Source organism: Mustelus asterias, chromosome 6 (genome assembly GCF_964213995.1).
Source record: "Mustelus asterias chromosome 6, sMusAst1.hap1.1, whole genome shotgun sequence".
Classification (NCBI taxonomy): domain Eukaryota; kingdom Metazoa; phylum Chordata; class Chondrichthyes; order Carcharhiniformes; family Triakidae; genus Mustelus; species Mustelus asterias.
The window spans coordinates 19,778,531-19,802,879 of record NC_135806.1 but is presented as its reverse complement, the minus strand read 5'-3'; the positions used below and the strand labels follow the sequence as shown (position 1 = coordinate 19,802,879).

Here is a 24,349-nt window from a genome sequence, read left to right as displayed (position 1 = left end):
TGGCCTCCTTCTGCACTGTAGGAATACTATGAATGCCAAATGGGAAAGGCAGCACCTCAGAAAGTCTGGTTCTCCCTCTGACAAAAAAATTGGATGCTTTATATCTGATTCTTTAAATTGTTACTCTGAGGTCAATAGATTTTTGATTATCAAGGGTATTAAGGATACCTTTTACACCATTGGCAGCTCACAAATCTTTCCAGACAGTAGCTGCTATGAATGAATTTTTCAATGTAGTTAGTCTCCAAGTATCGAATCCAGATTTGTGACCATGGAATTATTAGTTGGATAGCTTCGGGCTCTCATTCGGTCCCAGAACCGACATGAAGGGTTGAAGGGCCTACTTCTGTTCCCCAGATACTTATTAATTGTAAAAGTGTTCATAGATTTTTCCAGAGAATTCAGATGCATTGGTCTGTTGCAGCACTACTTGGACTAACTGGAGTCTTATTTGCTGCACTAAAAGGCTGATCATTAATTATCATATTTCAGTCAACCAGCAATGTAATGGAACTTTCACTCGTTGCTTCGTAACCCTCAGTGCTTGAAGTAATGTATGCCTGTGGGAGAAAGGAGATTCATTAAATCTTTGAGGAGGATTGTGTCCCAGGACTTCTTAGGGCTATTAACTGTCTTTCATCCAATTCGACAGTTAAAACTATTCTTAATTTAACTATTCATATATTAAATATTAACCTTTATTAGTTTCTGTAGTAAAATCACTTTGGAAAGCAAACATCTGCATGAGGCATCAAAACGTCTGCTGGACGAGTGAGCCATAATTAAATTAAAGATGGTCTATATTCTCTCGATCAGTCTGTTTCACAAATCTGTCTGGTAACTTGGAGCCTTCTTAATATTCAGTTTTGTAAAAAAAATCAATTCAGTGCCTTTAAATACAACCTTAAAATACAGCTTTTTAAAAATATAATCCTCGTGCCAACACAGACATGACACACCCACTCAATAATCTCCTTTTGAAAAGAACTAGTGCTCTTACAACTATAAAAGTTTTAGTCAGACAGACCTTTTTATGATATCAAGAATAGAAGCTTTACTTCACACCTCTTAATCTTTTCAATAGAGATACAGACATTGAAAGAAACAGTTTTTAAGACTGACATCTTATAACCTCACAAAGATCTTAATCAATCAAAACAAACATTTAACTTCAGCATAGTTCCCATGAAGAGCTAGTCCATTTGTGAGTCTGAGAACTCAGCCAAGCATTCATAATGAGGCCATGTGGATAAACAGATACATTGGCCAACTGTTTCTGTTGATACAGTTGCACAAGTGGAATCGTTCCAGGAGGGTCTGGCTTTACAGTGCACTATTAACTTTGATTGATATCTTATGAGGTGATAAGATATTATTTCTTTGAACTGTTTTTTCTTTGTCTGTATATATTTATTTGGAAAAATTAAGAGATGTGACGTGAGAGTGAAACTATTAAGGCTGTTTCTGCTTTAGCACATTCCTAAGGTTGTAAGAGCAGCGGTTATTTTTCCAAAGAAGACTTTTGAATGCAGGTTTTTAAGTGCATTTTAAGAAGTGTTATTACTATATGGCTCATTGCTTCTATAGGGCGTGGTGGTGAATAGACAGGAAAATGCATGAAGCCAATGAAGAGACAGGGATTTAAGAGCTTTTAAACATGCCTTTCAATAGGTTCCCAAATTCAATCATTGTTCATGATTCCTCTGAGAGGCTGTGAACTTGGTGTCCTCAAGAAATGAAACCAACTCTACACAAATTACGTGGGTGGAGGCGAGTGGGGTGTATGTATGGCATGCCAAGCCACACAATGCAACCAGTCAGGTCAGGAGTCCAAAGACAGCCCAGCCATTCCAGGTATTATTCTAGTAAACCTTCCCTGGACTGCTTCTAATGCGTTTACAGCTTTCTGTAAATAAAGAGACCAATACTTGAACCAATACTGAAAATGATCAAAGCAACATAAAATTAAATGATGATTCTTTGATCAGGAAAGAATGAACCTATGTTTTCCTTTTCTGATCTGTGAGATGGACATTGATATTTATGGATTATTTTAGTTAACCATCATCACAATCAAGTTTTCCTAACTCAGTGCAAAACAGGGATTAAACTTCTCAATTTCCTGGTCTGAATGATTCAATGTTAGATCAGGAGCAACAGTGTGTACTATCTACAGGATGCACTGCAGAAATTCACCAAAGTCCCTTCGGTAGCACCTTCCAAACCCATGACCACTTCCATCTGGAAGGACAAGGGCAACAGATACATGGGAACACCACCACCTTCAAGTTCCCCTTCAAGCCACTCGCTATCCTGACTTGGAAACATATCACCGTTCCTTCGCAGTCATTGGGTCAGAATCCTGGAATTCCTTCCCTGACGGCATTGTGGGTCAACCTACAGCATGTGGACTGCAGTGTTTCAAGAAGGCGGCTCACCACCACCTTCTCAAGGGCAACTAAGGATAAACAATAAATGCTGGTCAGCCAACGACGCCCATGTCCCACGATCGAATAAAAAAGATCAGATGAGCCACAATCGAACTTGAGGGGCAGAATGGACTTAGGAACTGTATGGCCCACTCCTGCTTCAGTGTTCTCAACTCACTAATACATTAAAGCAGCCAGCATTGAAGACCAAGATACAACTCCAATCATATGAACCCACTCTGTCAAAATTCCTGCAACTTCTGCAGAACGCATTTTCTGTTGTGTTCAGGTCATGTAAATGTGTGAAAGTGGTGAAATTTCCACTTGCTCAACCTTCTGATCTGTTTGATGATTTTGAAAAGACATCCATTAAGATGTCAGTACGTCATTATTTAAATAATTGAGAGCCTCTTGACTTTTTCATTATCCTTTCATTAATGTAAATTTATGTTGAAGATATTTTTTGAAAGATGCTCCTTTGCCAGGCGAGGCCTTTGGAGAGCCTCATTTCTGTTTTCCTCTTTACGCTGTGGTATTTTCAATAATTGGATCCCGTTGTCAAAGGATGAACCCTTTCAGTGCCGATGCGTAGTATACTAAAACAGCTGTTTGGGGTACATGTTTCATGGAAAATTGATCAGAGGGAGCTGCTATCCTTGTTGATTTGTACACGGCTTGCTGTTATAGGTATCTTCAATGTTCCAAGTATCACACTAGACTGGCATGGTGAGTGCATCACCCTGTAATTGTGCAGTGTGGCCACTCGTTTTCATAAATTGCCCCAGATGCTTCCTGATTTTGTTTTTAGTGGGAGTTGAAATTTCTGATGTCTATAGTCAAGGTTTAACCAGAACTTAAAATACTTGCTTCAAAACACTATGATTAAATTTATTGAGTGATTTGTCTTTTGTGACTTCATTAATATTTTTACTTAAAGGCATAGTGTCTATGAAAAACAAGAGTGGTCGGAGATGGATGGGCTTTGGCAGGAAAATACAGAGCATATGGGGAAGATTTAGTATCAAGAGTGAGTTGAAGAGAGAGAAATATGCATAAGAGACCAGAGTCACAAGTGAACAAGTGCTGGGAGGAATGGAAGGGCGATGGGGGAATTGTAAAGCTGGAAAAGCTGACAGAAATGGAATCATTTGAAGTGAGATTTTGGAGGCTGGCTGGAAAAGCGTTGAAAAATTTGAGGCAGCAGGTGATGAAAGCATGAGGAAAGTTTCAGCAGCATATGGGCGGAGATAGAGGTGGTTGTAGGCTGTTTCCCAGAGGTAGAAGTAAGTAGTCTTTGTGGTGGTGAGTTTTTGGGCTCAGTTGGTCACTTTGGGTTTAAATAGAACATGGAGATCTGGTTTGAACTAAGATCGTGGCTAGATCAGCAGCTAAGATCGCTGACAATGGTAGAGAGTTTATAACAGGGACTGAAGACAGTGAGTTGGCTTTCCCAGTGTTTAGTTGGAGAAAATTGCAGCTTACCAGAGGCATGCTACATGTTTATCTCACATGTTTTAGGTGCATTGACCCGAATTTCACAGTAATTTCATTGCAGTGTTAATGTAAGCCTTACTTGTGATTAATAAGTAAACTTTAACTTTTTGCATCACCTCACTTTAGTAAGTGCTCTTGCTTGACTTAAAAGCTAATTTTGTAACACCCTTGTTCTTATGTTTCACCTTCTCATAGTCTTTTGCTGCCTTTTCAATATCCTGATTCCAAAAGCCACACTGCCTGTTACATTGTTGGTGTTTCTTTCTATCTCTAGCTGTTGACAGCCAGAAAGAGACCAAAAACCAACCAACACAACGGGTATGAGGTGTTTATCCATTAACAATAATGAGTGGCTTTTTGATTTGCAGTCTGTAAGTGGACAACATTAAAGGCAGCTCACCAGCATCGTGATAATCAAGACTTAGACTCCCCTTGACTGACAGGAATATACTGGATTTTACAACACAACATTTCATGTAACTTTACATTAAATCTGTCCTGTAAAAAAGTGGTCAAAGGTCACTGAGCAAATACAAAGATGTATTAAAAATGAAGACTTCTATAAATTTTTGGCGACATTGATTGTACAAATATTGAAGGGAGTTTATAAAATCTGCCAGTAAGTGGTTTTAAAAAGCTATTTACAATAAACCTCAGCATGTTGGTCAGAAAATAATGTTTGAAAGACAAAAGCACTGGAAGATGTAGCATTCCAATGAACACGCCTTTCTCATTAAGTATTAAGCGCATCTGTTTTTATTATGCTTTTGAAATCCTATTGACTTGCAGCTTCTCCCATCTTTATGTAAACAAGCCAAGATCTAAGGAAAACATGACAAACTTGTGCTATTTTTGAGTGTACATGTTCACATTTTGAGAGTTTGATTTTGTAGGGTGTAAATTGAATCAGGAATATTTAGTTAGTTTAGTTACCATAGACCACAATAAGCTTGGAGAGATTTTCAACTTGACCACATATTATAGAAACTTCATTGGAGTTGGATATGAAGATCATGATCAGGTGCCTAAGGAGGAAGGCTAAAGATGTGCTAGAATTTGTGGAGATCTTGAGAACGACATAAGACTATTAAAAAACATGCACAAGGAATGCCAGGCAAGAGTAAGGAGAAGTGCAGGGCGAGAGTGAGTTTCAAAGTCAAAGTTGGACTACACCAGGTTGGCATTGAGCCCCTTCCTCTTCCTGATTGTCATGGATTTTCTAACTCTGGAAGTGAGATGGGATATGCCATGGTGTGCAGATGACATTGACCATATGGTAAGGATGATGAAACCAATATCTGGAGAACTGGAGAAAAACACTGGAAAACAGTGGCATGAAGATCAGTAAACCAAAGACCCAATTTATGGGCTGTCAGTCTGAGCCGAGTAAAAAGGATCAGTGTGAAGGTGTGAAGCCTTGGAGAAGGTGAGTAGTTCCAAGTAGGGGGCCAGTGGTGGCAGAAGTTGGTTGAACAGAAAAGGAAATTTAAGCAATAGATTAGCTCTGGTTGGAGTAATTGAGGGAGATGCAGTGGAGTGTTATGTGATAGAAAGGTATCTCTGGAACCAAAAGAAAGAATCTTACAAGACAGTTATGAGACTTGCCTTGTTACATAGAACAGAAATCTGGGCAACATCAAGAGGAACAATGGTTGGATATTAATGAGATCTGGACGCTGACATTGATGTGTTGAGTAATGAGCAAGAACAAGAGCAGCAACCAGCACATAAGTGAAAATAATGGGAGCATTGGAGAGCGTAACCTAGAAGAGTTTGAAATGGTACCATCATCTGTTGTGAAGAGAGAGAGAGAACATGGTGTGGTGCGTACCCAAGCTTATTGTGGAGATAGAACTAACAGGAAGAGGAGGAGGAGGAAGACCGAAGACTGGATGGAAAAGTGCGGTGGAGAGAGACTTAAACACAATGGGATTGGAAGAGGAATGGGTGACTGACAGAAGGAGATGGAGAAGGGTGGTCAACCAGCATTGTGGTCATACCAAGTAAAATGGGAGAGACTGAACGATAAAGAAGATAAAGATTGGACCTTGCTATAATGGGTAGGCAATCCCCAAAGTCAATTTTATGCCTGAATGGCAAGATGAAATCTACCCTGCTTTATTCTTTTATCTGGGGATAGGTAGGGCACATAAACTGTACAGCCTGGCTTTAACACGCAAATCTGCAACACATGGCAGTGTGACAAGCACATCAGCACCTATGTAACAAACATTCTGTTGGAGTCTGTTTACTGTTATTTTTCTCTCAACATCATTCATTGGAGTCATTGGCAAAAAGCAGAAACTCCCACTGCCTAAAACATGTGTTTTTGCTATTAGAAATGTGTCAGACACATGTTTGGATCCGTGTTTGGTGAAGTAAATATGAATAGTGCTGCTATTTGATACTTCTTTTTAAACCCACAAATAGCTTGTTTACACTTGTTACTGGGCCTTGCGCCATCTTCTGGAGTTCACCGCATTTATCTTAGTACCTGCCTAAATCAAGGACCTGCTGAACATAGAGTATAATCTCTGTAAGCACAGTTACTCCGATTCCCTTCAATCACATTGCATGGACAGTATGCATGTGGCCTGGCATGTTTCTCAGACACAGTAAAACAAATGTTGTGGTATCAGTGCTCATCAGATGAAGCCAAGCAAATACCACTTTGAAACCTGTGTCAAAACAATGTGGATGCCTTCAAATTTTTATCTTCAGAGATACTTTTCTCACACTTCTTTAAAGGTAGCTTTTGTATTAATAGTCAGCTTCTCCTGGGATATTTATGGGCTGAGAATCACTTTGTTCACATTTATAATTTTATATCAGTACCAATGTGTAAAAACAGGAGAATAACCTCCCCTAATAGTTCAGTGGCCCAGCCTGCTGGACGTTGTATTATGAAGCCATACAGTACTTGAGGATCCCAGGTTTGAATGTGAAATCATAGAAACCCTACAGTGCAGAAGGAGGCCATTCGGCCCATCGAGTCTGCACCGACCACAATCCCACCCAGGCCCTACCCCCACATATTTTACCCGCTAATCCCTCTAACCTACATATCCCAGGACTCGAAGGGGCAATTTTTTAACCTGGCCAATCAACCTAACCCGCACATCTTTGGACTGTGGGAGGAAACCGGAGCACCCGGAGGAAACCCACGCAGACACGAGGAGAATGTGCAAACTCCACACAGACAGTGACCCGAGCCGGGAATCGAACCCTGGAGCTGTGAAGCAGCAGTGCTAACCACTGTGCTACCGTGCCACTATCCATGGTGCATGCTGAGTTGGGTGATGTCAGCCATGGTGAGGGCAAGGACAGTGCAGTAGGCTTAGATTGTCCAAGTCTAGAAAATTAGCTTGGATGATGGTTCTTCATCACTGTCTTGTGATTCCTGTAGGATGGGATGTTGAGGGCTAGTTATGTCCATTAAAGTAATCTGACAGTATCCACTGTTTAGGCTTACCTATGGAAATGACTATTTGAGCACATTGCTTCCATCCGTGGAGCTCCATTCGAATTGTACATCAGTTCCTTCAGGTAAAGATAACACTTGGGAAAACATGAAAACAAGTTATATAGCTTCTCAGTTAGAGATCGTAGTAATTTCTATAAGATGCAATAAATACAAGCTTATTTGAACCTGGATACAAAATCTCTGATGAAGGAGGATCCATCTCACCAATTTTAAATGGGAACAATTTCCTCGCTTCAAGAATTGCCATGAACTCACAAACACATTCTTTACACATGTTTAGCATCTTGTCACAATTACTTAAGAAAATCAGTGTTCCACCATGGCTGACTGTGACACTGATGGTAGCACACTTAACCTCTGAGTCACAGGATCATAGGTTCAAGTCACACTCCAGATACACAAGCACAGAAATCTAGGCTGACAATCCAGTGTCGTACCAAGGGAGTGACACGCTGACGGAGGTGCCATCTTTCGAAAGAGATGATAAATCGAGGCCTCTCTCAGCAGGATATGAATGATCCTATAATGCTATTTCAAAGAAAAGAAGGGAGTGATCCTGGTGGCCTGGACAATATTGATTCTTCAATCACCATCATTTAAAATTTTTTATTATCTGGTCATTATAGCACTGTTGTTGATGGGAGCTTGCTGTATGCAAATTGGCTACTGCATTTCCTTCAACAGTAACTGCCCTACAAAAGTACCTTTTTGCCTGTAAATTATTTTTGATATCCTGAGGTTGTGAAAGGTGATGTAGGAATGCACATCTGTCTTTCTTTATCGGTACATGTTTGCAGATCTGTGCAATTCTTCGATCCCATCTTTCTTCCCACAATTAGAAATTTTTATTCCTGACAGTGTTGGAACTTCAGGGTCAAGAGTGGTGCTTCTCTCATTAGGATAATCTTGACAGAACCTTTCAAGAGAGTAGATGAGGGTTGTATGGTTGATGTTGTGTATATGGATTTTCAAAAGGTGTTTAACAGAGTACAGTTTAATAGAAATTTTAAAAAATGAAAATGCTGCTAATACTCAGCAGGCTAAACAGAACCTGTGAGGAGCAAAAATGAGTTAATGCTTTAGGTTCATCACCTTTCATCAACCAACGTTAATTCTTTTCTCTCTCCATCGATCTATTGCGTATTTGTAATAATTTCTGTTTCTATTTCATATTTCTGGCAACTGCGTTATTTTGCTTTTGTACCATAAAGTCACTGTGTTACAGGATGAGAGCCCATGAGATCAAAGGGCAGTGGCCGGTTTATCACAAAATTGGCCAAAGGACAAACAACTGAGAGGAGTGGAGAACAATTTTCTTTCATACTGAAGGGATGTATACAATGGTAGCCCTGGGTGATGGTCTTAGGACCATTGCCCATTGTGCTTTTTGATATATCATAGGATCATAGAATCCCTACAGTGCAGGAAGAGGCCATTCGGCCCATCAAGCCTGCACCAACAACAGTCCCACCCAGGCCCTATCCTCGTCACCCCATGTATTTACCCTGATAATCCACGTATTTACCTTGATAATCCATCTGACACGAAAGGTCAATTTGGCATGGCCAATCCACCTAACCCACACATCTTTGGAGTGTGGGAGGAAACAGGAGCACCCGGAGGAAACCCATGCAGACACGGGGAGAATGTGCAAACTCCACACGGTCACCCGAGGCCGGAATCGAACCCGGGTCCCTGGTGGAGTGAGGAGCTGTGCTAACCATTGGGCCACCGTGCCACCCCAAAGAGCAGCATGCTGGCACATATTTAAGAAACTGGCTTTCCTTGGGCATTATTTCAAAGGTTGTAGATGAGACAAAACTCAAAAAGTAAACAGCAGGGAAGATAGTAATAAGCTTCAGGAGAACAGGGACTGGAGAAATGTAAAGACAAATAGCAGATGAAAGTATGAAGTGATTCATTTTGTTGGGAAGAATGATGTGAGGCAATATAAATTAAATGCTGCAATCTTAAAGTGGGTGCAGGAACAAAGAGACCCGTGGGTGTCTATTTACAAGGTTTTGAAGGTGTCTGAACAAGTTCAGAAGTTGTTAAAAAGGCATAAGGGGCAATGATCTTTCTCGGTAGAAATATGGAGTGCATAAGTCAGAAAGTTAAGCTTAAAGCTTTTATAAATCACTGGTTAGGCCCCAGCTGGTGTACTGTGTTCAATACTGGCCACTGCATTTCAGAAGCATATCAAGGCTATACAGCGGGTGCACAGCTGATTTATTACAGTGGCACCGTGGGTGAAATACTTCAGTTAAATGGAGAGACTGGTGTTGTTTTTCTTGGAGCAGAGAAGGTTAAGGGGAGATTTAATAGAGGTTCAAAATTACAAAGTGTTTTCAGAGTAAATAAAGAGAAATTGTTCGCAGTGTCAGGAAGAGCGGCAACCAGAGGACACATATTAAAGATAATTGGCAAAGTAAGCAGAAAGAGATCTTAGTTTACACAGCAAGCTGTTATGATTTCTAATGCACTGCCTGAAAAGGTGGTGGAAGCAGATTAAATAATAACTTTCATAAGGGAATTGGAATAATACTTGACATGGAAAGTTTGCAGGGTTATGGGGAAAGAGCAGGAGGGTTGGATTAATTGAGCATCAGCATCATGGCGGTTGTCTGGCCACTTTCTGTGATGTTTCATCATGTGATTCCATGACTGCCACTGTGGGCGGATTTATCTCGGACACACACTAATTGGAATTCTGCTTGGAACCTGCCTGATTTTGGGAGGGGTGGGTGTAAGGACCTTGCACACAAGCATGTGGCTTGTGTCTCATTTTCTCTTTTATAAGTGGCGGGGTGGGGGGAGAGGGGGGGAGGTCAAAAAATCTTAAACTGTTTTCTTATCATCTAAGAAGTCAAGTCTGGGTCACTAGATGCCCCACTGCTACAGGCTGAACCTCCACCTCAGGCCAGGACTTTGCTCACTCCTGGCCTGAGACTCTTTCCTCACATTTGGCCCCACCCTGTCTAATGTGTTTAATGTTGTTTGGAGTGGATATAGACTTGACCACATAGAATCCAGCGGGGAGGTTTGGGTCATGAAATAGTCACTTCCTAACCACTCTGCTTCACTTCCACGGCAGTAACGATCAATGTACATCAGCAAAAACAGGAAAACAGATTATTAACTGAATGGCTATAAATTAAGAGAGTAAAATATGCAGCATGACCTGGGTGTCCTCGAAGGTACAATCGCTGAAGGTAAGCATGCAGATGCAGCAGGTGGTAAACAAGGCCAATGGTATGTTGGGCCTTCATAGCAAGGGGACTCGAGTACAGGAGCAGGGATGTCTTCCTGCAATTATACAGGGCCTTGGTGAGACCACACCTGGAATATTGTGTGCAGTTTTGGCTTCCTTATCTGAGGAAGGATGTTTCGCTACAGAGTGCAGCAAAGGCTTACCAGACTGATCCCTGGATTGGTGGGAATGACATATGAGGAGAGATTGAGTCGGATAGGATTATATTCGCTGGAGTTCAGAAGAATGAGGGGAATCTTATGGAAACCTTTAAAGTTCTAACAGTACTGGATAAGATAGATGCAGGAAGGATGTTCCCGATGGTTGGGGTGCCCAGAACAAGGGGTTATAGTCTTAAGGATTCAGGGTAATACTTTTATGAAGGAGATGAGGAGAAATTTCCCCACCCAGAGAGCGGTAAGCCTGTGGAATTCGCTTTCACAGAAAGCAGTTGAGACCAAAACATGTATGTTTTCAAGAAAGTGTTAGATTTAGCTCTCGGGGTGAAGGCAGTCAAAGGATATGGGTGGGGGGAGGTGGGATCCGGCTTTTTAGTTGGATGATCAGTCAAGATCATAATAAATGGCGGAGCAGGCTCAATGGGCCGAATTGCCTAATCCTGCTCCTATTTTCAATGGCTCTGTTTCTAGAAGGAGCCTGATCTTTCCAACCACCCCCGCCCCCTCCCACATCCCCCCAACTCCACCCTTCCACATATATGTATGTTTTCTTGTTTTTATTTCAAGAAAGGAATGGTGCATTGTAAGTTATTTGCTTACAAAAAGGCAGCACCAAACTTTGATGTTGCAAAAGTGATGGTGATGATTCTCCAAACAAAGTATTAATCCTTTTTAAATATCACCGGTACCTTCAATGGGTGAGTTGGATGGCATTGTGAAGGTCAATACATATTTAAACTGTTCATAAATGAATCACTAATTCAGCATGAAAGATTAAACCTAATAAGATTCTCGGACACATTCCCAAGTGATGTAATGAGCTCGAATGTAGGTCTGAACAGAATGCTTCTTTTTTTTACCTCATGAACTCATTTTATTTCCAGATGTTGTTCTATCTGAGAGAGTTCTGTTGAGCAACATAATTGCATTAGTTTCACACTGTGTCAGAAATTGTTCAAAAGCTAGTATTTGAAGAGCTTGATAACGCAGCACTTACAGTTAATCTCAGCTGTCTGTCTGCAAACATGCATTTTGCAGTTAACTTTTCTACCTATTGGTACTGTGTCAACCAATTAGTGCAAAGTATCACTTATAAATTGATCCATTTATTTGTTTTGATGTATTTAGCATCAGTCAAGTTTTAATATAACCCACAGAAAAGTGAGTTATACCCTTTGGAGGAGGCAAACTCATACAGCTATGGTTTGATGTCACAGACAGCATAGAAAGAAGCCATTCACCCCATTGTGCCTATCAACTCTTTGATAGAGTGATCCATTTAATCCCTTGTCCCTCCTATTGCACAACAGCCATGATTTTATTTTTCGTCAGTAATATATCCAATTCCATTCTGAAAATCATTATTGAATATGCTTTTACTACTTTTCATACAACCCATGACAACTTGCTCCATAAAACAACTTCTCCTAATTTTCCTCCTCAATTATTGCCAATTAGCTTGATCTGTGGCCTCTTCCGATCATTCCTCCTTCCAGTGGAAACAGTTTCTCTTCACTTACACTATCAAAGTGCTTCATCATTTTGAACGCCTCAATTAAATTTCCCCATAATCTTCTCAGGAGAACAGTTAAAACTTTGTTAAAAAACACTGGCATTGGAGGCAGTCCAGAGAAGGTTCACTAGGTTGATCCTGGGTGTGGAGGGATTTTCTTATGTGGAGAGGTTGAGTAGGTTGGGTCTGTACTCATTGGAGCTTAGAAGAATGAGAGGCTACCTTATTGAGACGTATAGGATTCTCAGGGGGCTTGACAGGGTAGACGCTGAGAGATTGTTTCCCCTTGTGGGAGAGTCAAGGATCAGAGGGCATAATCTCAGAGTAAAGGGTCACCCATTCAGAGGGTAGTGAATCTGTGGAATTCTTTACTCCAGAGACTGAGTCGTTAACTATGTTCAAGGCTGAGGCAGACAGATTCTTAATCATATGGAATTAAGGGTTATGGGGATAAGGCGGGAAAGTGGAGTTGAGGTTTATCACATCAGATCTGTCATCATTTCATTGAATGGCAGAACACACTCGATTGGCCAAATGGCCTACTCTGACCCTACATCTTATGGTCTTATAATTTGGTGGATTCACTGGGATTCATCAGCGCTTTCTAAATTTACCTGGAGCTGATTTAAATGCTACATTTAATTGCAATTAGGAAAGCCCACTAATGCCTCTACTTTTTCAGAAAGAAATTTAGTATGTCCACGACGACTCTCACCAACTTTTACAGATGCATTGTAGAAAGCATCCTTTCCGGATGTATCACAGCTTGGTATGGCTCCTGCTCTGCCCAAGACCGCAAGAAACTACAAAGGGTCGTGAATGAAGCCCTGTCCATCACACAAACCAGCCTCTCATCCATTGACTCTGTCTACACTTCCCGCTGCCTCGGAAAAGCAGCCAGCATAATTAAGGACCCCATGTACCCCAGACATTCTCTCTTCCACCTTCTTTCATCGGGAAAGAGATACAAAAGTCTGAGGACACATACCAACCGACTCGAGAACAACTTCTTCCCTGCTGCCATCAGACTTTTGAAGGGACCTACCTTGCATTAAGTTGATCTTCCTCTACACCCTAGCTATGACTGTAACACGACATTCTGCACCATCTCCTTTCCTTCTCTATGTATGGATGCTTTGTCTGTATAGCACAAGAAACAATACTTTTCACTGTATACTAATACATGTGACAATAATGAATCAAATTAAATCAAATAATTAAAATTGAATTTAAGTATTGTGGTTGTATTCCTACAAAATGTTTGTTATTTCATAGTGACTGGCTCTCAGACTGGAGCCAGTATATATGATGTTTCTTAGAAAAATACAAGAAAGCTATTAAAGACAAAGAAGATCTGTGAAAAAGGAGTAAGGCATTGTATAATTGAATAGTGTCAGCACTAATCCCATTTAGCATGCAATGCATGTTAGCATTGTTCTACTCGTACATAAATATTTCTGAAGAAGAAAACTGGTTATTAAGCACTTCAGCATTGCTTAAAACTGCACTACTCGAGGCAAGTGCAGGTCACGTGAATGCACTGAAGTTGTCCCGGGGTAGCACAAGTCAAAAATTGTCAGTTATTCTCAAGGTCAGTCCTTCAGGATTTGAGAATGTGATTATCAAAGCCACATTTATTACTGAGAGCTGAGATACAATGACCATAATGCCTTACTTCGAAATGCTATTCATTGGAGAGTCTTTTGGGTTGAAGGGGAAAAAAATCATCCCGCACTTGAATATAATCCATAGCTGCGAGATGCTTTTGTTTTGCCGCATAAATGTCTTGCTGAATAATTTTGGGGTTTAAATCGGCTTGAATGGTTTAGCTGTTAAATTTAATTCACAGTTTAATTGTAGTGAGTTCCTCTTGATTACCTTTTTTGTTTGAATTCTTTTGTACCGTTGTCAGGATTTGAAAATGTTATCAAGGAATACGAGGGCTTTGTGTTGCTTTAGTCAAAGATGGTGACTCGGGTTAAACAGGAGAAAAGCATTTCCAAGACCAGATAATTGTCAAGCTCTCTGACTGCAGATGGTAGGGTAGGCAAAGCATACTGGTTGATGGAAGTGGGTGTCATCAGTCAACAGGTGGAATCTGACTCCTGGGGTGTAATTTTCCTGCCACGCTTGTCCCAAACCTGGAACTTCCCACCTGAGCTCAACAGACATTTTGCATGATCTGCTCCCGCCCGCTACGATTCCCGTGGTGGGTGGGACAGGAAAATTCCACCCCTGGTCTTTGGATCATGTTACCAAGCACCAGCATGTGGAGGAAGAGAACATAGGCAGCAGCTTCCAAACCCACAACAACTAACATCTGGAAAGGCAAAAGCAGCAAATACCTGGGAACATCACCACCAGGTTCCCCTCCAAGTCACTTATCATACTGGCTTGGAAATATATCGATGTTTCTACACTGTCGCTGTGTCAAAATCCTGGAACTCCTTCCCTAACAGCACTGTGGGTATACCTACATCACAGGGACTGCAGTGGTTCAAGAAGGCAGCACCCAGCAACTTCTGAAGGGCAGCTCGGGATGGGCAATAAATGCTGGCCTAGCCAGTGACGCTCAAATCCCATAAATGAATTTAAAGAAACATGGGTCGATCCTCAAGCATTCCACGGGTATTGATGCGGGGACTGGAAAACAAGTCAGCATCGGAGATTCTCCTTCTGTGCTTGTACAGTGGAACAAAAGTGGGGTAGTCCCACTAAGCTGGACTTTGAAGGAAAGGTCTTGCGTGCTATAGTTTGCTGAGCATGATGATTGCAGAGAGAATGAGGAGGGATTGGGCATCACACTCACTGTCAAAGAGAAGGACTTGAGTATATAAAGATTGAATTTGGGGACATCACAAAGCAATAAAAACAAATGGAACTTAGATTGTTCAAGAGGTAAAACTTCAATTTGCACCATTTTGGTCAATGTAATGTTTTATTTCATGCTAACATTGAGCGATGTGTTCAGCAGTGTGGAAATGCAAAGTGTACTCCTTGTTTCCATTTTTTATGTACAGCACCCACTTGTATGATTTATTGCAGCCAAACTCCTTAGCATAGTCACATACACAGAATTGTCACAATGCAGTAGGAGGCCATTTGGCCCATCTTAATGCCGTTGTCCTGCCTTTTCCCCATACCATTGCACATTATTTCTATTCAAATAATCATCCAATGCCCTCTTGAATGCTTCAATTGAACCTGCTTCCACCACATTTTCAGACAGTGCATTCTAAACTTGAACCACTCGCTGTGCGGGAAAGATTTTTCTCAAGTCACATTTTCTTCTTTTGCCAATCAGTTTAAATCTGTGCCCTCTCATTCTCTATCCTTTTACAAACGGGAACAACTTCTCCCTGACTCTATTCTATTCAGCCCGTCATGATTTTGAATATCTGTCAAATTTCCTATGAGCCTTCTTCTCTCCAAGGAGAACAGTCCCAACCTTTGCAATCTATTCTCATAACTAGAGTTTCTCATCCCTGGAACCATTCTCGTAAACCTCTTCTGCACTCTCTCCAATGCGTTCACATCTTTCCTATAGTGTGACGCCCAGAACTTTACACAGTACTCCAGCTGAGGTCTTACATAAGTTCATCAAAGCCTCTTTGTTCTTGTATTCTCTGTCCCTATTAATAAAGCCCAAGATAGTCTGTCCAGCTCTGCTCTCTCTCCACAGATGCTGTTGGACCTATTTTTCCAGCATTTTTCTGTTTTCGCGCATCTGCATATTTTGTGTTTATCGGGATAGTCTGTGTTGTCTAGAACTGAAATTCCATTTAGAAAGCATTCAGTTGTCCAGGTGTGCTTGCCCTGTTTGCACATGGCTTTTTATTAAAAGCAGTAGGTTCCTGGACATTTCAGTGGTTCTAATCAAAGGTTGCACAGGCCTAAGGATGACTTGCCTATTTGACTGATGTTTATATTCAGCTCATCATGCTGTAGTGCATATGTGGAACATTCCACAGGATATATTAAAATATTATTGAATTGACATTCAACATGGAGCTATGGTCCTAGGTTGGTCAGAGCTCTGTGGCAATTTTATGTGATGCTGGTTATTAATTGGCACATGGGTGTGTTTTTTTTATTGTCCTTTCTTTCAGAGGATCAGCTACCTGTGGGTTATCCCACGATAGACATGGGCCCTCAGTTGAAGGTGGTAGAGCGAACACGCACAGCCACCATGCTGTGTGCTGCAAGTGGTAACCCAGATCCAGAAATTACTTGGTTTAAAGACTTCTTACCTGTTGACACAAGCAGCACTGGACGCATCAAACAGCTACGGTCAGGTAGGGTCTTGTTACTGTTATCACGTGGTAGATTTGTTTTATAGGTAATATTTTTTCTATTCCTATCCTCTTTACGTATACTTTGGTGTGTTGTTCATGTTTGTGATGTTGTCATAGCCTGTTCCAGTGTCTGTGTGTGCAGCTTCTGTTAATTCCATATTGCTCACTGCTGTGACTGTATTTTTGATGATTTTTTTAAACTGCTTTTAGCAGTACTTAACAGATCCATTTCCTCTTTTTTGTTCTTTTTTCTTTTTTTTACTGATTAAGTTCAAAACATTGGGCTTCATTCAGAAGTGCAAGGAGAACCAAATGGTTTTAAGCCTTTTAAAACCAATCTTCAAACTAAAAAAAACTAAAACCAAGAAACTGTGTTTTGTACTGTCTTCTCTACATTTTTTAACCTAACGAAGAATAGACAGCTGTTTTGTTCCCTCTCATTGACAAAGTGCACTGTATTTTTTTTCCATACCTTAGTATACAATGAGATCTTTGGAAACTGATTAAAGTTGATGTTTGGTTTTTGCTCCTGAATCATTTTTCCATTTAGCACAGTAATGTGTATGCACTAAAAGTCTTCCAGTCTAAATATCAGGATCTACAGAAGCCTGCTTTTCGTGTAGACTCTAGCTTTTTCTGCTATCTTTAACCGTGGCCTCCCTTGAACTACCTTTAATATTCTTTATCTGCCTTCCCTAGTTTCTTCTTTTGCTATAGCTGATAGTTGAGCTTTATCTGATCCTAAATTTATTAAGTGACGTGCTAAACATTGGCTAGTGCCCACTGATAGTCTTGTAAGAACCTGTTTGCATTCACAATAGTAACTATATCTTTCTATACTGAGATGTTTGATCACCTGTGTTACCAGGATTCTCAGCTTTGACCTGTCCTGTGATGTTTAAGTCGTCTTGTTAACTGCCTCTTTGCTTGTTGTCAGCAGAATTGTGTAAATTAGCCTGTTAATGTGAATTAAGATTAATTTTCACCTGTCAAGTAGATGATATAGTTTTAAAGCTTTAACTCTGAAAATTTGTACCAAATTATAAGGAATATAATAATATTTTTATGCTGTCTTTCTTCTTTCCGTGTTAAATCTCCAGAATCCTTTGGTAAGTGCTTAGTTCTGAAGCGCACTTCACCCCCACTAATTCCATATTCAGATTAAAATGCATGGCATGCATTTTACTAACAGTTAGTGTAGTCACTGGATCTCTCCGTAGTGGCACACACTTCCACAAAAACAAGTGCTATCAGCAGTAAGATATACCTGTCTAAAAACTTGATACACAAACTTCACTTTAGATGTAGTTGAATAGATACCGTAATCCAACCTAAACTGTAGTAGTTATATCCACCAAGCCTTACAGTGTTTCCGATATTTGCTTAAACAGTTTTAAATATTTTAAGGGTTCTAGGCTGTCAAACACTATTGTATCTACCCTTGTGACCAATCTCCTAAGACTTCACTGTCAATTTCTGCTCTGGCAGAGGCAATGTCGCCAACTGTGGACATTGTCCTTATGGTACAACTTGCTTTACTAACCTAATACTATCTAATATAATCCTGTTTACCAATACAGTAATTCAGCTTCTTTCTAGATCTTTATTCTGTAAATCTAATTTGATTTTATCTTCCAAAGCCCTAGCCTCCTTCTTCTCGTACTAATGCTTCTTCTTTCTAATCTTATTTGCATTCATATTATCCACCCAGGTGGTACTCCAATACGAGGTAAGAATGCTGAACTAACGTTCACAGAATTGATCCTCCTCATTTCTTCTGTCCTTTCATATCTCTCATGTTTGTCATGTAAAGATGTCCATTCTTTCCTGTTTTGCTTTGTCCAGTTTGTTTTCATTTCAATGATGTTCCTGTTGTGTCTGCTTTTTTTTGTTTTGGATGTAAAGGATTTTGTTTCTGATATGCTTAGAGACCGCATATCATTGTCCTTTGTCCATATCCAGTCACAGCGTATCATTTTCCTCTTTTTTTATATTATTAGAAGCTCAGGATAAACTTACACCCCTTCCCTTTCTCAAACCTGACCTGCGTAGCCGTTCTTGATCTTGGCCATAAGATCACATGGTCTGTGGAGCACCTACAAAAGACTCGAATAATTTTTTTTGTTTTTGTCAGCTTTTTACCCTCCCCTCAAGGAACAAGTTTTGTCATTTTTCTTCACTTTTTCTTTTTCCCTTCTTCAAGCCAGCACTTTTCAAACTTTCCTTATCCAGTTACACTTTTTAAAAAACTTTTTCACGGATTTGCGCGTTTCGAGTTTTTCAAGCGACCTCCTTCTTCAAGACTCGCAAGGTGGAATCTCCCAGTGAACGTTTTGAGGCATGGTGAAGATGGTACCGCTACTTTTTTTTTTCCTTTTTAACGCATCGTGCAAACACAGACAATAATTTTGGATTTTTTTTTTCTTGCATTTTGTGGGCAGACACTAAACTACTAATCCCACTTGTGGATTTTTTCGTGTCTTGGGGCCTTAGAGGGTCCTGCGGCAGAGGTTGGTTGATCTTTCCAATTGGCTTGGGCCACCATCTTACAATAAGACAAAAGTGTGAGTTTTTCTTTACTGATCCAATTTACTCTTATGTATTTTTATTTTTCAGCAAAAGGGTCTGAAAGATTGTAAGTTGCACAATAATTACATTTATGTCCTACAAGGTTGCATGTGTAGCAAGAGTTACTTTTTAAAAGGTCTTTTGAACAGTATTTTGAGAGATTATGCCTAACTAACCAAAATTCTTTTTTTTCACTTTGAGCAGCTTTTTGTGTTTTTGCTGCACCTTTTTGACTGAACCCTGGAGAAAATGTTTCTTGAGAACGTGTCTGCCTTTTTCGACATTTCCGAATCTTTGTGGTGACTTTTTTAATGTTAACGCTTTTATTTTACCCCAAAAGCCTTGCTCCTTTGAAGCAACCTCACCCATCCATTGACCAGTGAATTTCCCAGAGCAGGATTTCGTTGTGAAAAAAAAAATCTCCTGCTGGTTTTGATGGTGTGAAATCCGTCTTTCACTAACCTACCCATCACATCCACTCTGTCTGCTCACCCTAGCAAAGCAATGACTCGACGCTGAATGGAGCTTCGCAGACAAGTCCTTTCATGATGTTGAAAGGATTTGGAAAAAAAAAATAAATGAATATAAGAGCTAAAATGATAAGGCACTCCCTAACTGTTTTCTGCGCACATTTTGTTTTTCTCTCCCATACAGGTGCCCTCCAGATAGATAACAGTGAAGAATCAGACCAAGGGAAATATGAGTGTGTGGCAACCAACAGTGCTGGTACACGTTATTCTGCCCCTGCCAATCTATATGTGAGAGGTAGGAAAAACCAAACCGTGGCATCCACTATTGAGAAAGACTCAGGGCATTGGAAGCATATCTAAATGTAAACAGTTACTGCACTAGGGAACAGAAGAATCTACTCTAGTTGGCTTATTAGTGCACACAAAAAAAATCTAATACAATTAAAAGGTACAGTGATTTTAAAAATAACGCACGCTTCAGCCCAATCTATCCTGTGTGATGGGTTTGTAAGTATATTTGTTTTTACATTTTAACTTCTTTTTGTTCTGCATTAATTTAAATTTGTGCTTTACATTTTTCTTTTGTTATTTTTGTTTCATTTAACTTTGTCATGACTTGATTGCTTGGCGTGCTACTAATCAGCAACAAGTAACTCCAAGCACTGGGGTGTGTGTGTGTGTATATATGCACTTCAATCCTGAGATGCAAGGGGTGGAGATAATAAGTGTGTAAGCACTGACTTCACAAACAAAATAAGCAGAGCACAATTGATTCTTTTTTTCTTTTCCTTCTTTGTATATGTTATGGAGATACCTGCAAATCCCTGCCACTCCAGTAATGAACTGGGTTTGAAAGCTGTCTTGTTTTCAGCTTGATTTGGTTCGAGACTCTGAAATCAGAACACAAAATCAGAATGTGGTTTTCGAAACTGTTGACAACGTTCTCTTCCGATTTCTTCAATCTGAGTGTCTCTCCACTTGTAGCCTTTACCAAATCCATGAAATGACCACAATGAATTTTTACAATACTTTTCCATATAAGAACTGTAATCGAGGATTGTTTAGGGGATGATGCAAAAATATGATTTTAATACATTTTCAATTACAAAGCAAAAGAAAAAGACATTTTTAAAAATCAATTTAACAGCTTCGAGCTCATTACTGCAGTGTAGGTGCTCCTAGGCTAAAACTAGCTTCTTCTTGGAATCTTTCTCCCCTGCCTTTATTTCCTGTTCTGTCTTTTAACAGTGGAGGGGTCGATGCTTGCAAACTATCCAGAAAGTCAAGTGATCTTGATTTCTAGATAATAGCATAAACTCGCTAGCATTAGGAAGGGTGAACTATTTGTTTCATCAAATGGACTGAAAATTTCAAAATGATGCTAGTTGTAGCTCTTGACACATCTTAACATCAAACAAATGGTGATTTTGGAAGTTGAGGTAGGAAGGCTTAATCAGAGCTAGATAAAATGTACTAGTAGCAGTTGAAAGCCTTGATACGGCCTTTTTACTCTCTCTGTGTTTCCCTTGTTTTTCTCCTTTCCTCATTTCATTGTGTTCTGCATCAAACCCCCTACATCCCTCAGAGCTGCGAGAAGGTTGGTGTGTTTTTTACTTTTTACCCACCTTAAAAAAAATATTGATTGAAGTAACCAGAAAAAATCTGAAATGAATGAAGCTGCATTGTGGCCCTTGATTAATGTTATGTCTTATCTAACGCTCTGGTCATGGCTGCTGGTGCTTGTGCGCTTATGGGATCAGACAGTGGTGCATGTTGGAGGAGAATTGGGACGCATGGCAAGCTGTGGTCTGCTAAACTGGTCAGTGTTCCTGCTCTGTTATTCTCACTGATGCCTGTTGCTCAGAGAAACCGACTAAATTTAGAGTGTTGTGCTATTTATTTAGTACACGGCTTTCGAAAGCATGAATAAACAGACTTATTGTTCAGTTTCTGTTTTTCTATACAAAAAAGATTACATTACCTTGTCCTGCAAAATCTATATTAATATTGCCTGCTTACCGCTTTTCTTTTGTACCGTCTGCTCTTTTGTCTACAAATTGCTTGCTCCGTTACCCATGCTGCCAACCATCATTGCTCATGAGATCATAATGGGTCACTGCAAAAAAAAACCCTTTGCAGCACTTTTTTTCCGAAACAGCTCTTGTATGTTGCAAAGATAATTAATCTGGGGGAAAGGACTATAGTAGATACTTAGTAGCACATTTATGTGCAAATGTATATTTTCAAATATTTTACCTGGTTTGAACTTTCTGCTTGGCCTACGCTAGTGAATTACAAAGCAGGCTCAATCTCCAATGTTGTATATGTAACCAAGTTCAAAGTACTGACACAGGCATTTGAGCAAAACTTGTTGTATATACGAAGCAGGAACACTGATTGTAATAATGCTTTCTTAAACTTTCAGGCTTGTGTTCCCTGTGTGTGTGGTCCAGTCTCATCAATGTGCCAACGTGCTATATGTTTTAACTGGTTACATGACCTATTTGCAGTAATGCTGAGTGCAAATAACACTAACTTGTTAATGTGGCTTGCACTAGCTTCTGCTTAATGTGAATGCTTAGTCCATATGAATGCTGTTAGCCGAACCTTGCTTCTTGTCCTGGCTTTTCCAACTTTAGATTTAAAATGTAAACTACAGCACTAGCATATTCTAATATGCGCCTGCGAAGTTCCTTCCTCTTCCTCTCTTTCTGTTCCTCCCCCACCTTCCCCCCCCCCAACCCCTCCCCCTTAGATCTTCGACTATATTTTCAATTTTGATTTTGTCTTTTCAGTTGGTTTTATTTCTTTGATGTTTTCCCTTGCCCCCTTTCCGAAAATGTCTTCAGCATGGTGGTATATTACAGTCAGTCATATGCTTGCTTGCATGACCGGACCCCAGTTGAAGTACCAGGCTTTGCCTTGTTTTCTAATGTGCATATGTGTTTACATGTTAGTGGTGAGGTCTTGAAGCTGCATCCACCTTGACTGAGTCTGAAAGCAAACGAGTTGCACTTTCAATGTACTGTCGAAGACGTGTACCAGGGCTCTGATGTGACAATGTGGTCAAGCACATTTACTCACATCAACTGGAAGTACGCAGCATTGAAGTTGGTTTTGTACTCAACTCAAGCATGCTGTCGATCCTCCAGTTCTTTCTTCTGTGCATATTTATTAATATATCTTCTGCATGGTGTTTGTGTATTGTTAGTCTGTAGTTTAGTCCATATGTGGGAACCTGATAGGTTTGATCTCAACTAATGTAAGATTAGAACTGATGCAAACATAATTGAAAAATTCTATAAAAATTAGTTATTTTACAAACCACTGGCTTACGTTTAACGTCAGCTATGTAATTTAGATCTATGTCAAAGTAAGTATCTGTAGAATGCATGTAGTGCACATGGTTATGTGGACAAAGCCCTCTTTTTGTACATGTTATTACCTTTTTGTGTTTTGTTACAGTCCGGCGTGTCCCACCGAGATTTTCTATCCCTCCGACAAGTCACGAGATCATGCCTGGTGGAAGTGTCAATATAACCTGTGTTGCCGTGGGTTCCCCAATGCCTTATGTGAAATGGATGCTGGGAGCAGAAGACCTGACTCCTGAAGATGACATGCCGATTGGACGAAATGTCCTGGAGCTGAACAATGTCAGAGAGTCTGCAAATTACACGTGTGTTGCCATGTCAACACTTGGAGTCATAGAAGCATTTTCTGAGGTCACTGTTAAAGGTGAATAATGATTGCTCTTTAAAATTGCGGACCTGAAATAAACTTCATGTGCCGTTAATTCCAGCGAGTGGCAGTCAGCGTCAGATTGTCACTCTACTGCCACTTACTTACCTTAAAAAGAAGCCATTCCTTTCTCGCTCGACCGTCCAACTCAGCTCGGGTGAGAAAGATGCAGCAGGATCCTGAGACATTGGCCGGAATGTTACGGCCATTCACGCTGATGGGATTTTCCCATCCCGCTGCAGTGAACGTGGATTTGGCTGGGCGCCAAATTCTCTGACTTCGCTGCAGCGTGAGCATGGTGTCAACGGCCGGTAAGATCGAGCCCATTGTGTTGAGGGCAGCTGAGGGGGAGGTAAGGAAGCCAAGCTCCTTTATGTTAGGTTACTAACTGCCTTAAAGCAGGTAGGGTTAAATGTCCAGTCACCTTGAGAAACCAAGGAAAAGGTAAGTGGGTAGGATGGGGAAGGGATAGGATGGTCAGTGAGGTGGGGGGGTTGGGTCACTGGGAGGTGGAGGTTAGTCGAAGGGGGGTTCGGGCCTTCTGTCGCAGAGGGGGCTGGGGGATGGTTTCTATGTGGTCAGTGGAGGGGAGGGGTAGTCGGTGCTGGGGAAGGCAGTCGGGTGTTGGGGAAGTAGTTGAGGGGTGTAGATGTCGGGGGTGAGGCAGTGGTGGTCGATGGGTTAGGGGGGACACTGTGGAGAGTGGAGTGGGGGGTAGTCCGGGGGTCCTGTGAGGTTTGGTGTTGGTCCAGTGGGAGAGTACTATAATTACCCAGAATTTAGAAGTGGTTTGAATTTTAACTTTTTCTGAGTAACTATTATGGAAAGACGGTCAGGATCATCTGAAGCTTGCAATTTAAATCGGGGTATTGGATCGTACCCATGCAGGGTAATTCAGAAAGTGAAATTTCTGAGCAATTGCTGAGCAG

General features: G+C 40.6%; 1 protein-coding gene across 14 annotated transcripts in view; it reads left to right on the top strand.

Moving 5' to 3' along the window:
* The window catches only part of ptprda (protein tyrosine phosphatase receptor type Da), a 595,150-nt gene that overhangs the window by 360,934 nt on the left and 209,867 nt on the right, over positions 1-24,349 (top strand). For all 14 annotated transcript variants that reach the window (XM_078214119.1, XM_078214118.1, XM_078214117.1 and 11 more), the window contains exons 5-7: positions 16,459-16,644; positions 19,867-19,977; positions 23,148-23,417. In XM_078214119.1, the coding sequence (XP_078070245.1) occupies positions 16,459-16,644; positions 19,867-19,977; positions 23,148-23,417 (567 nt within the window). The remainder of the gene's footprint in view (positions 1-16,458; positions 16,645-19,866; positions 19,978-23,147; positions 23,418-24,349) is intronic.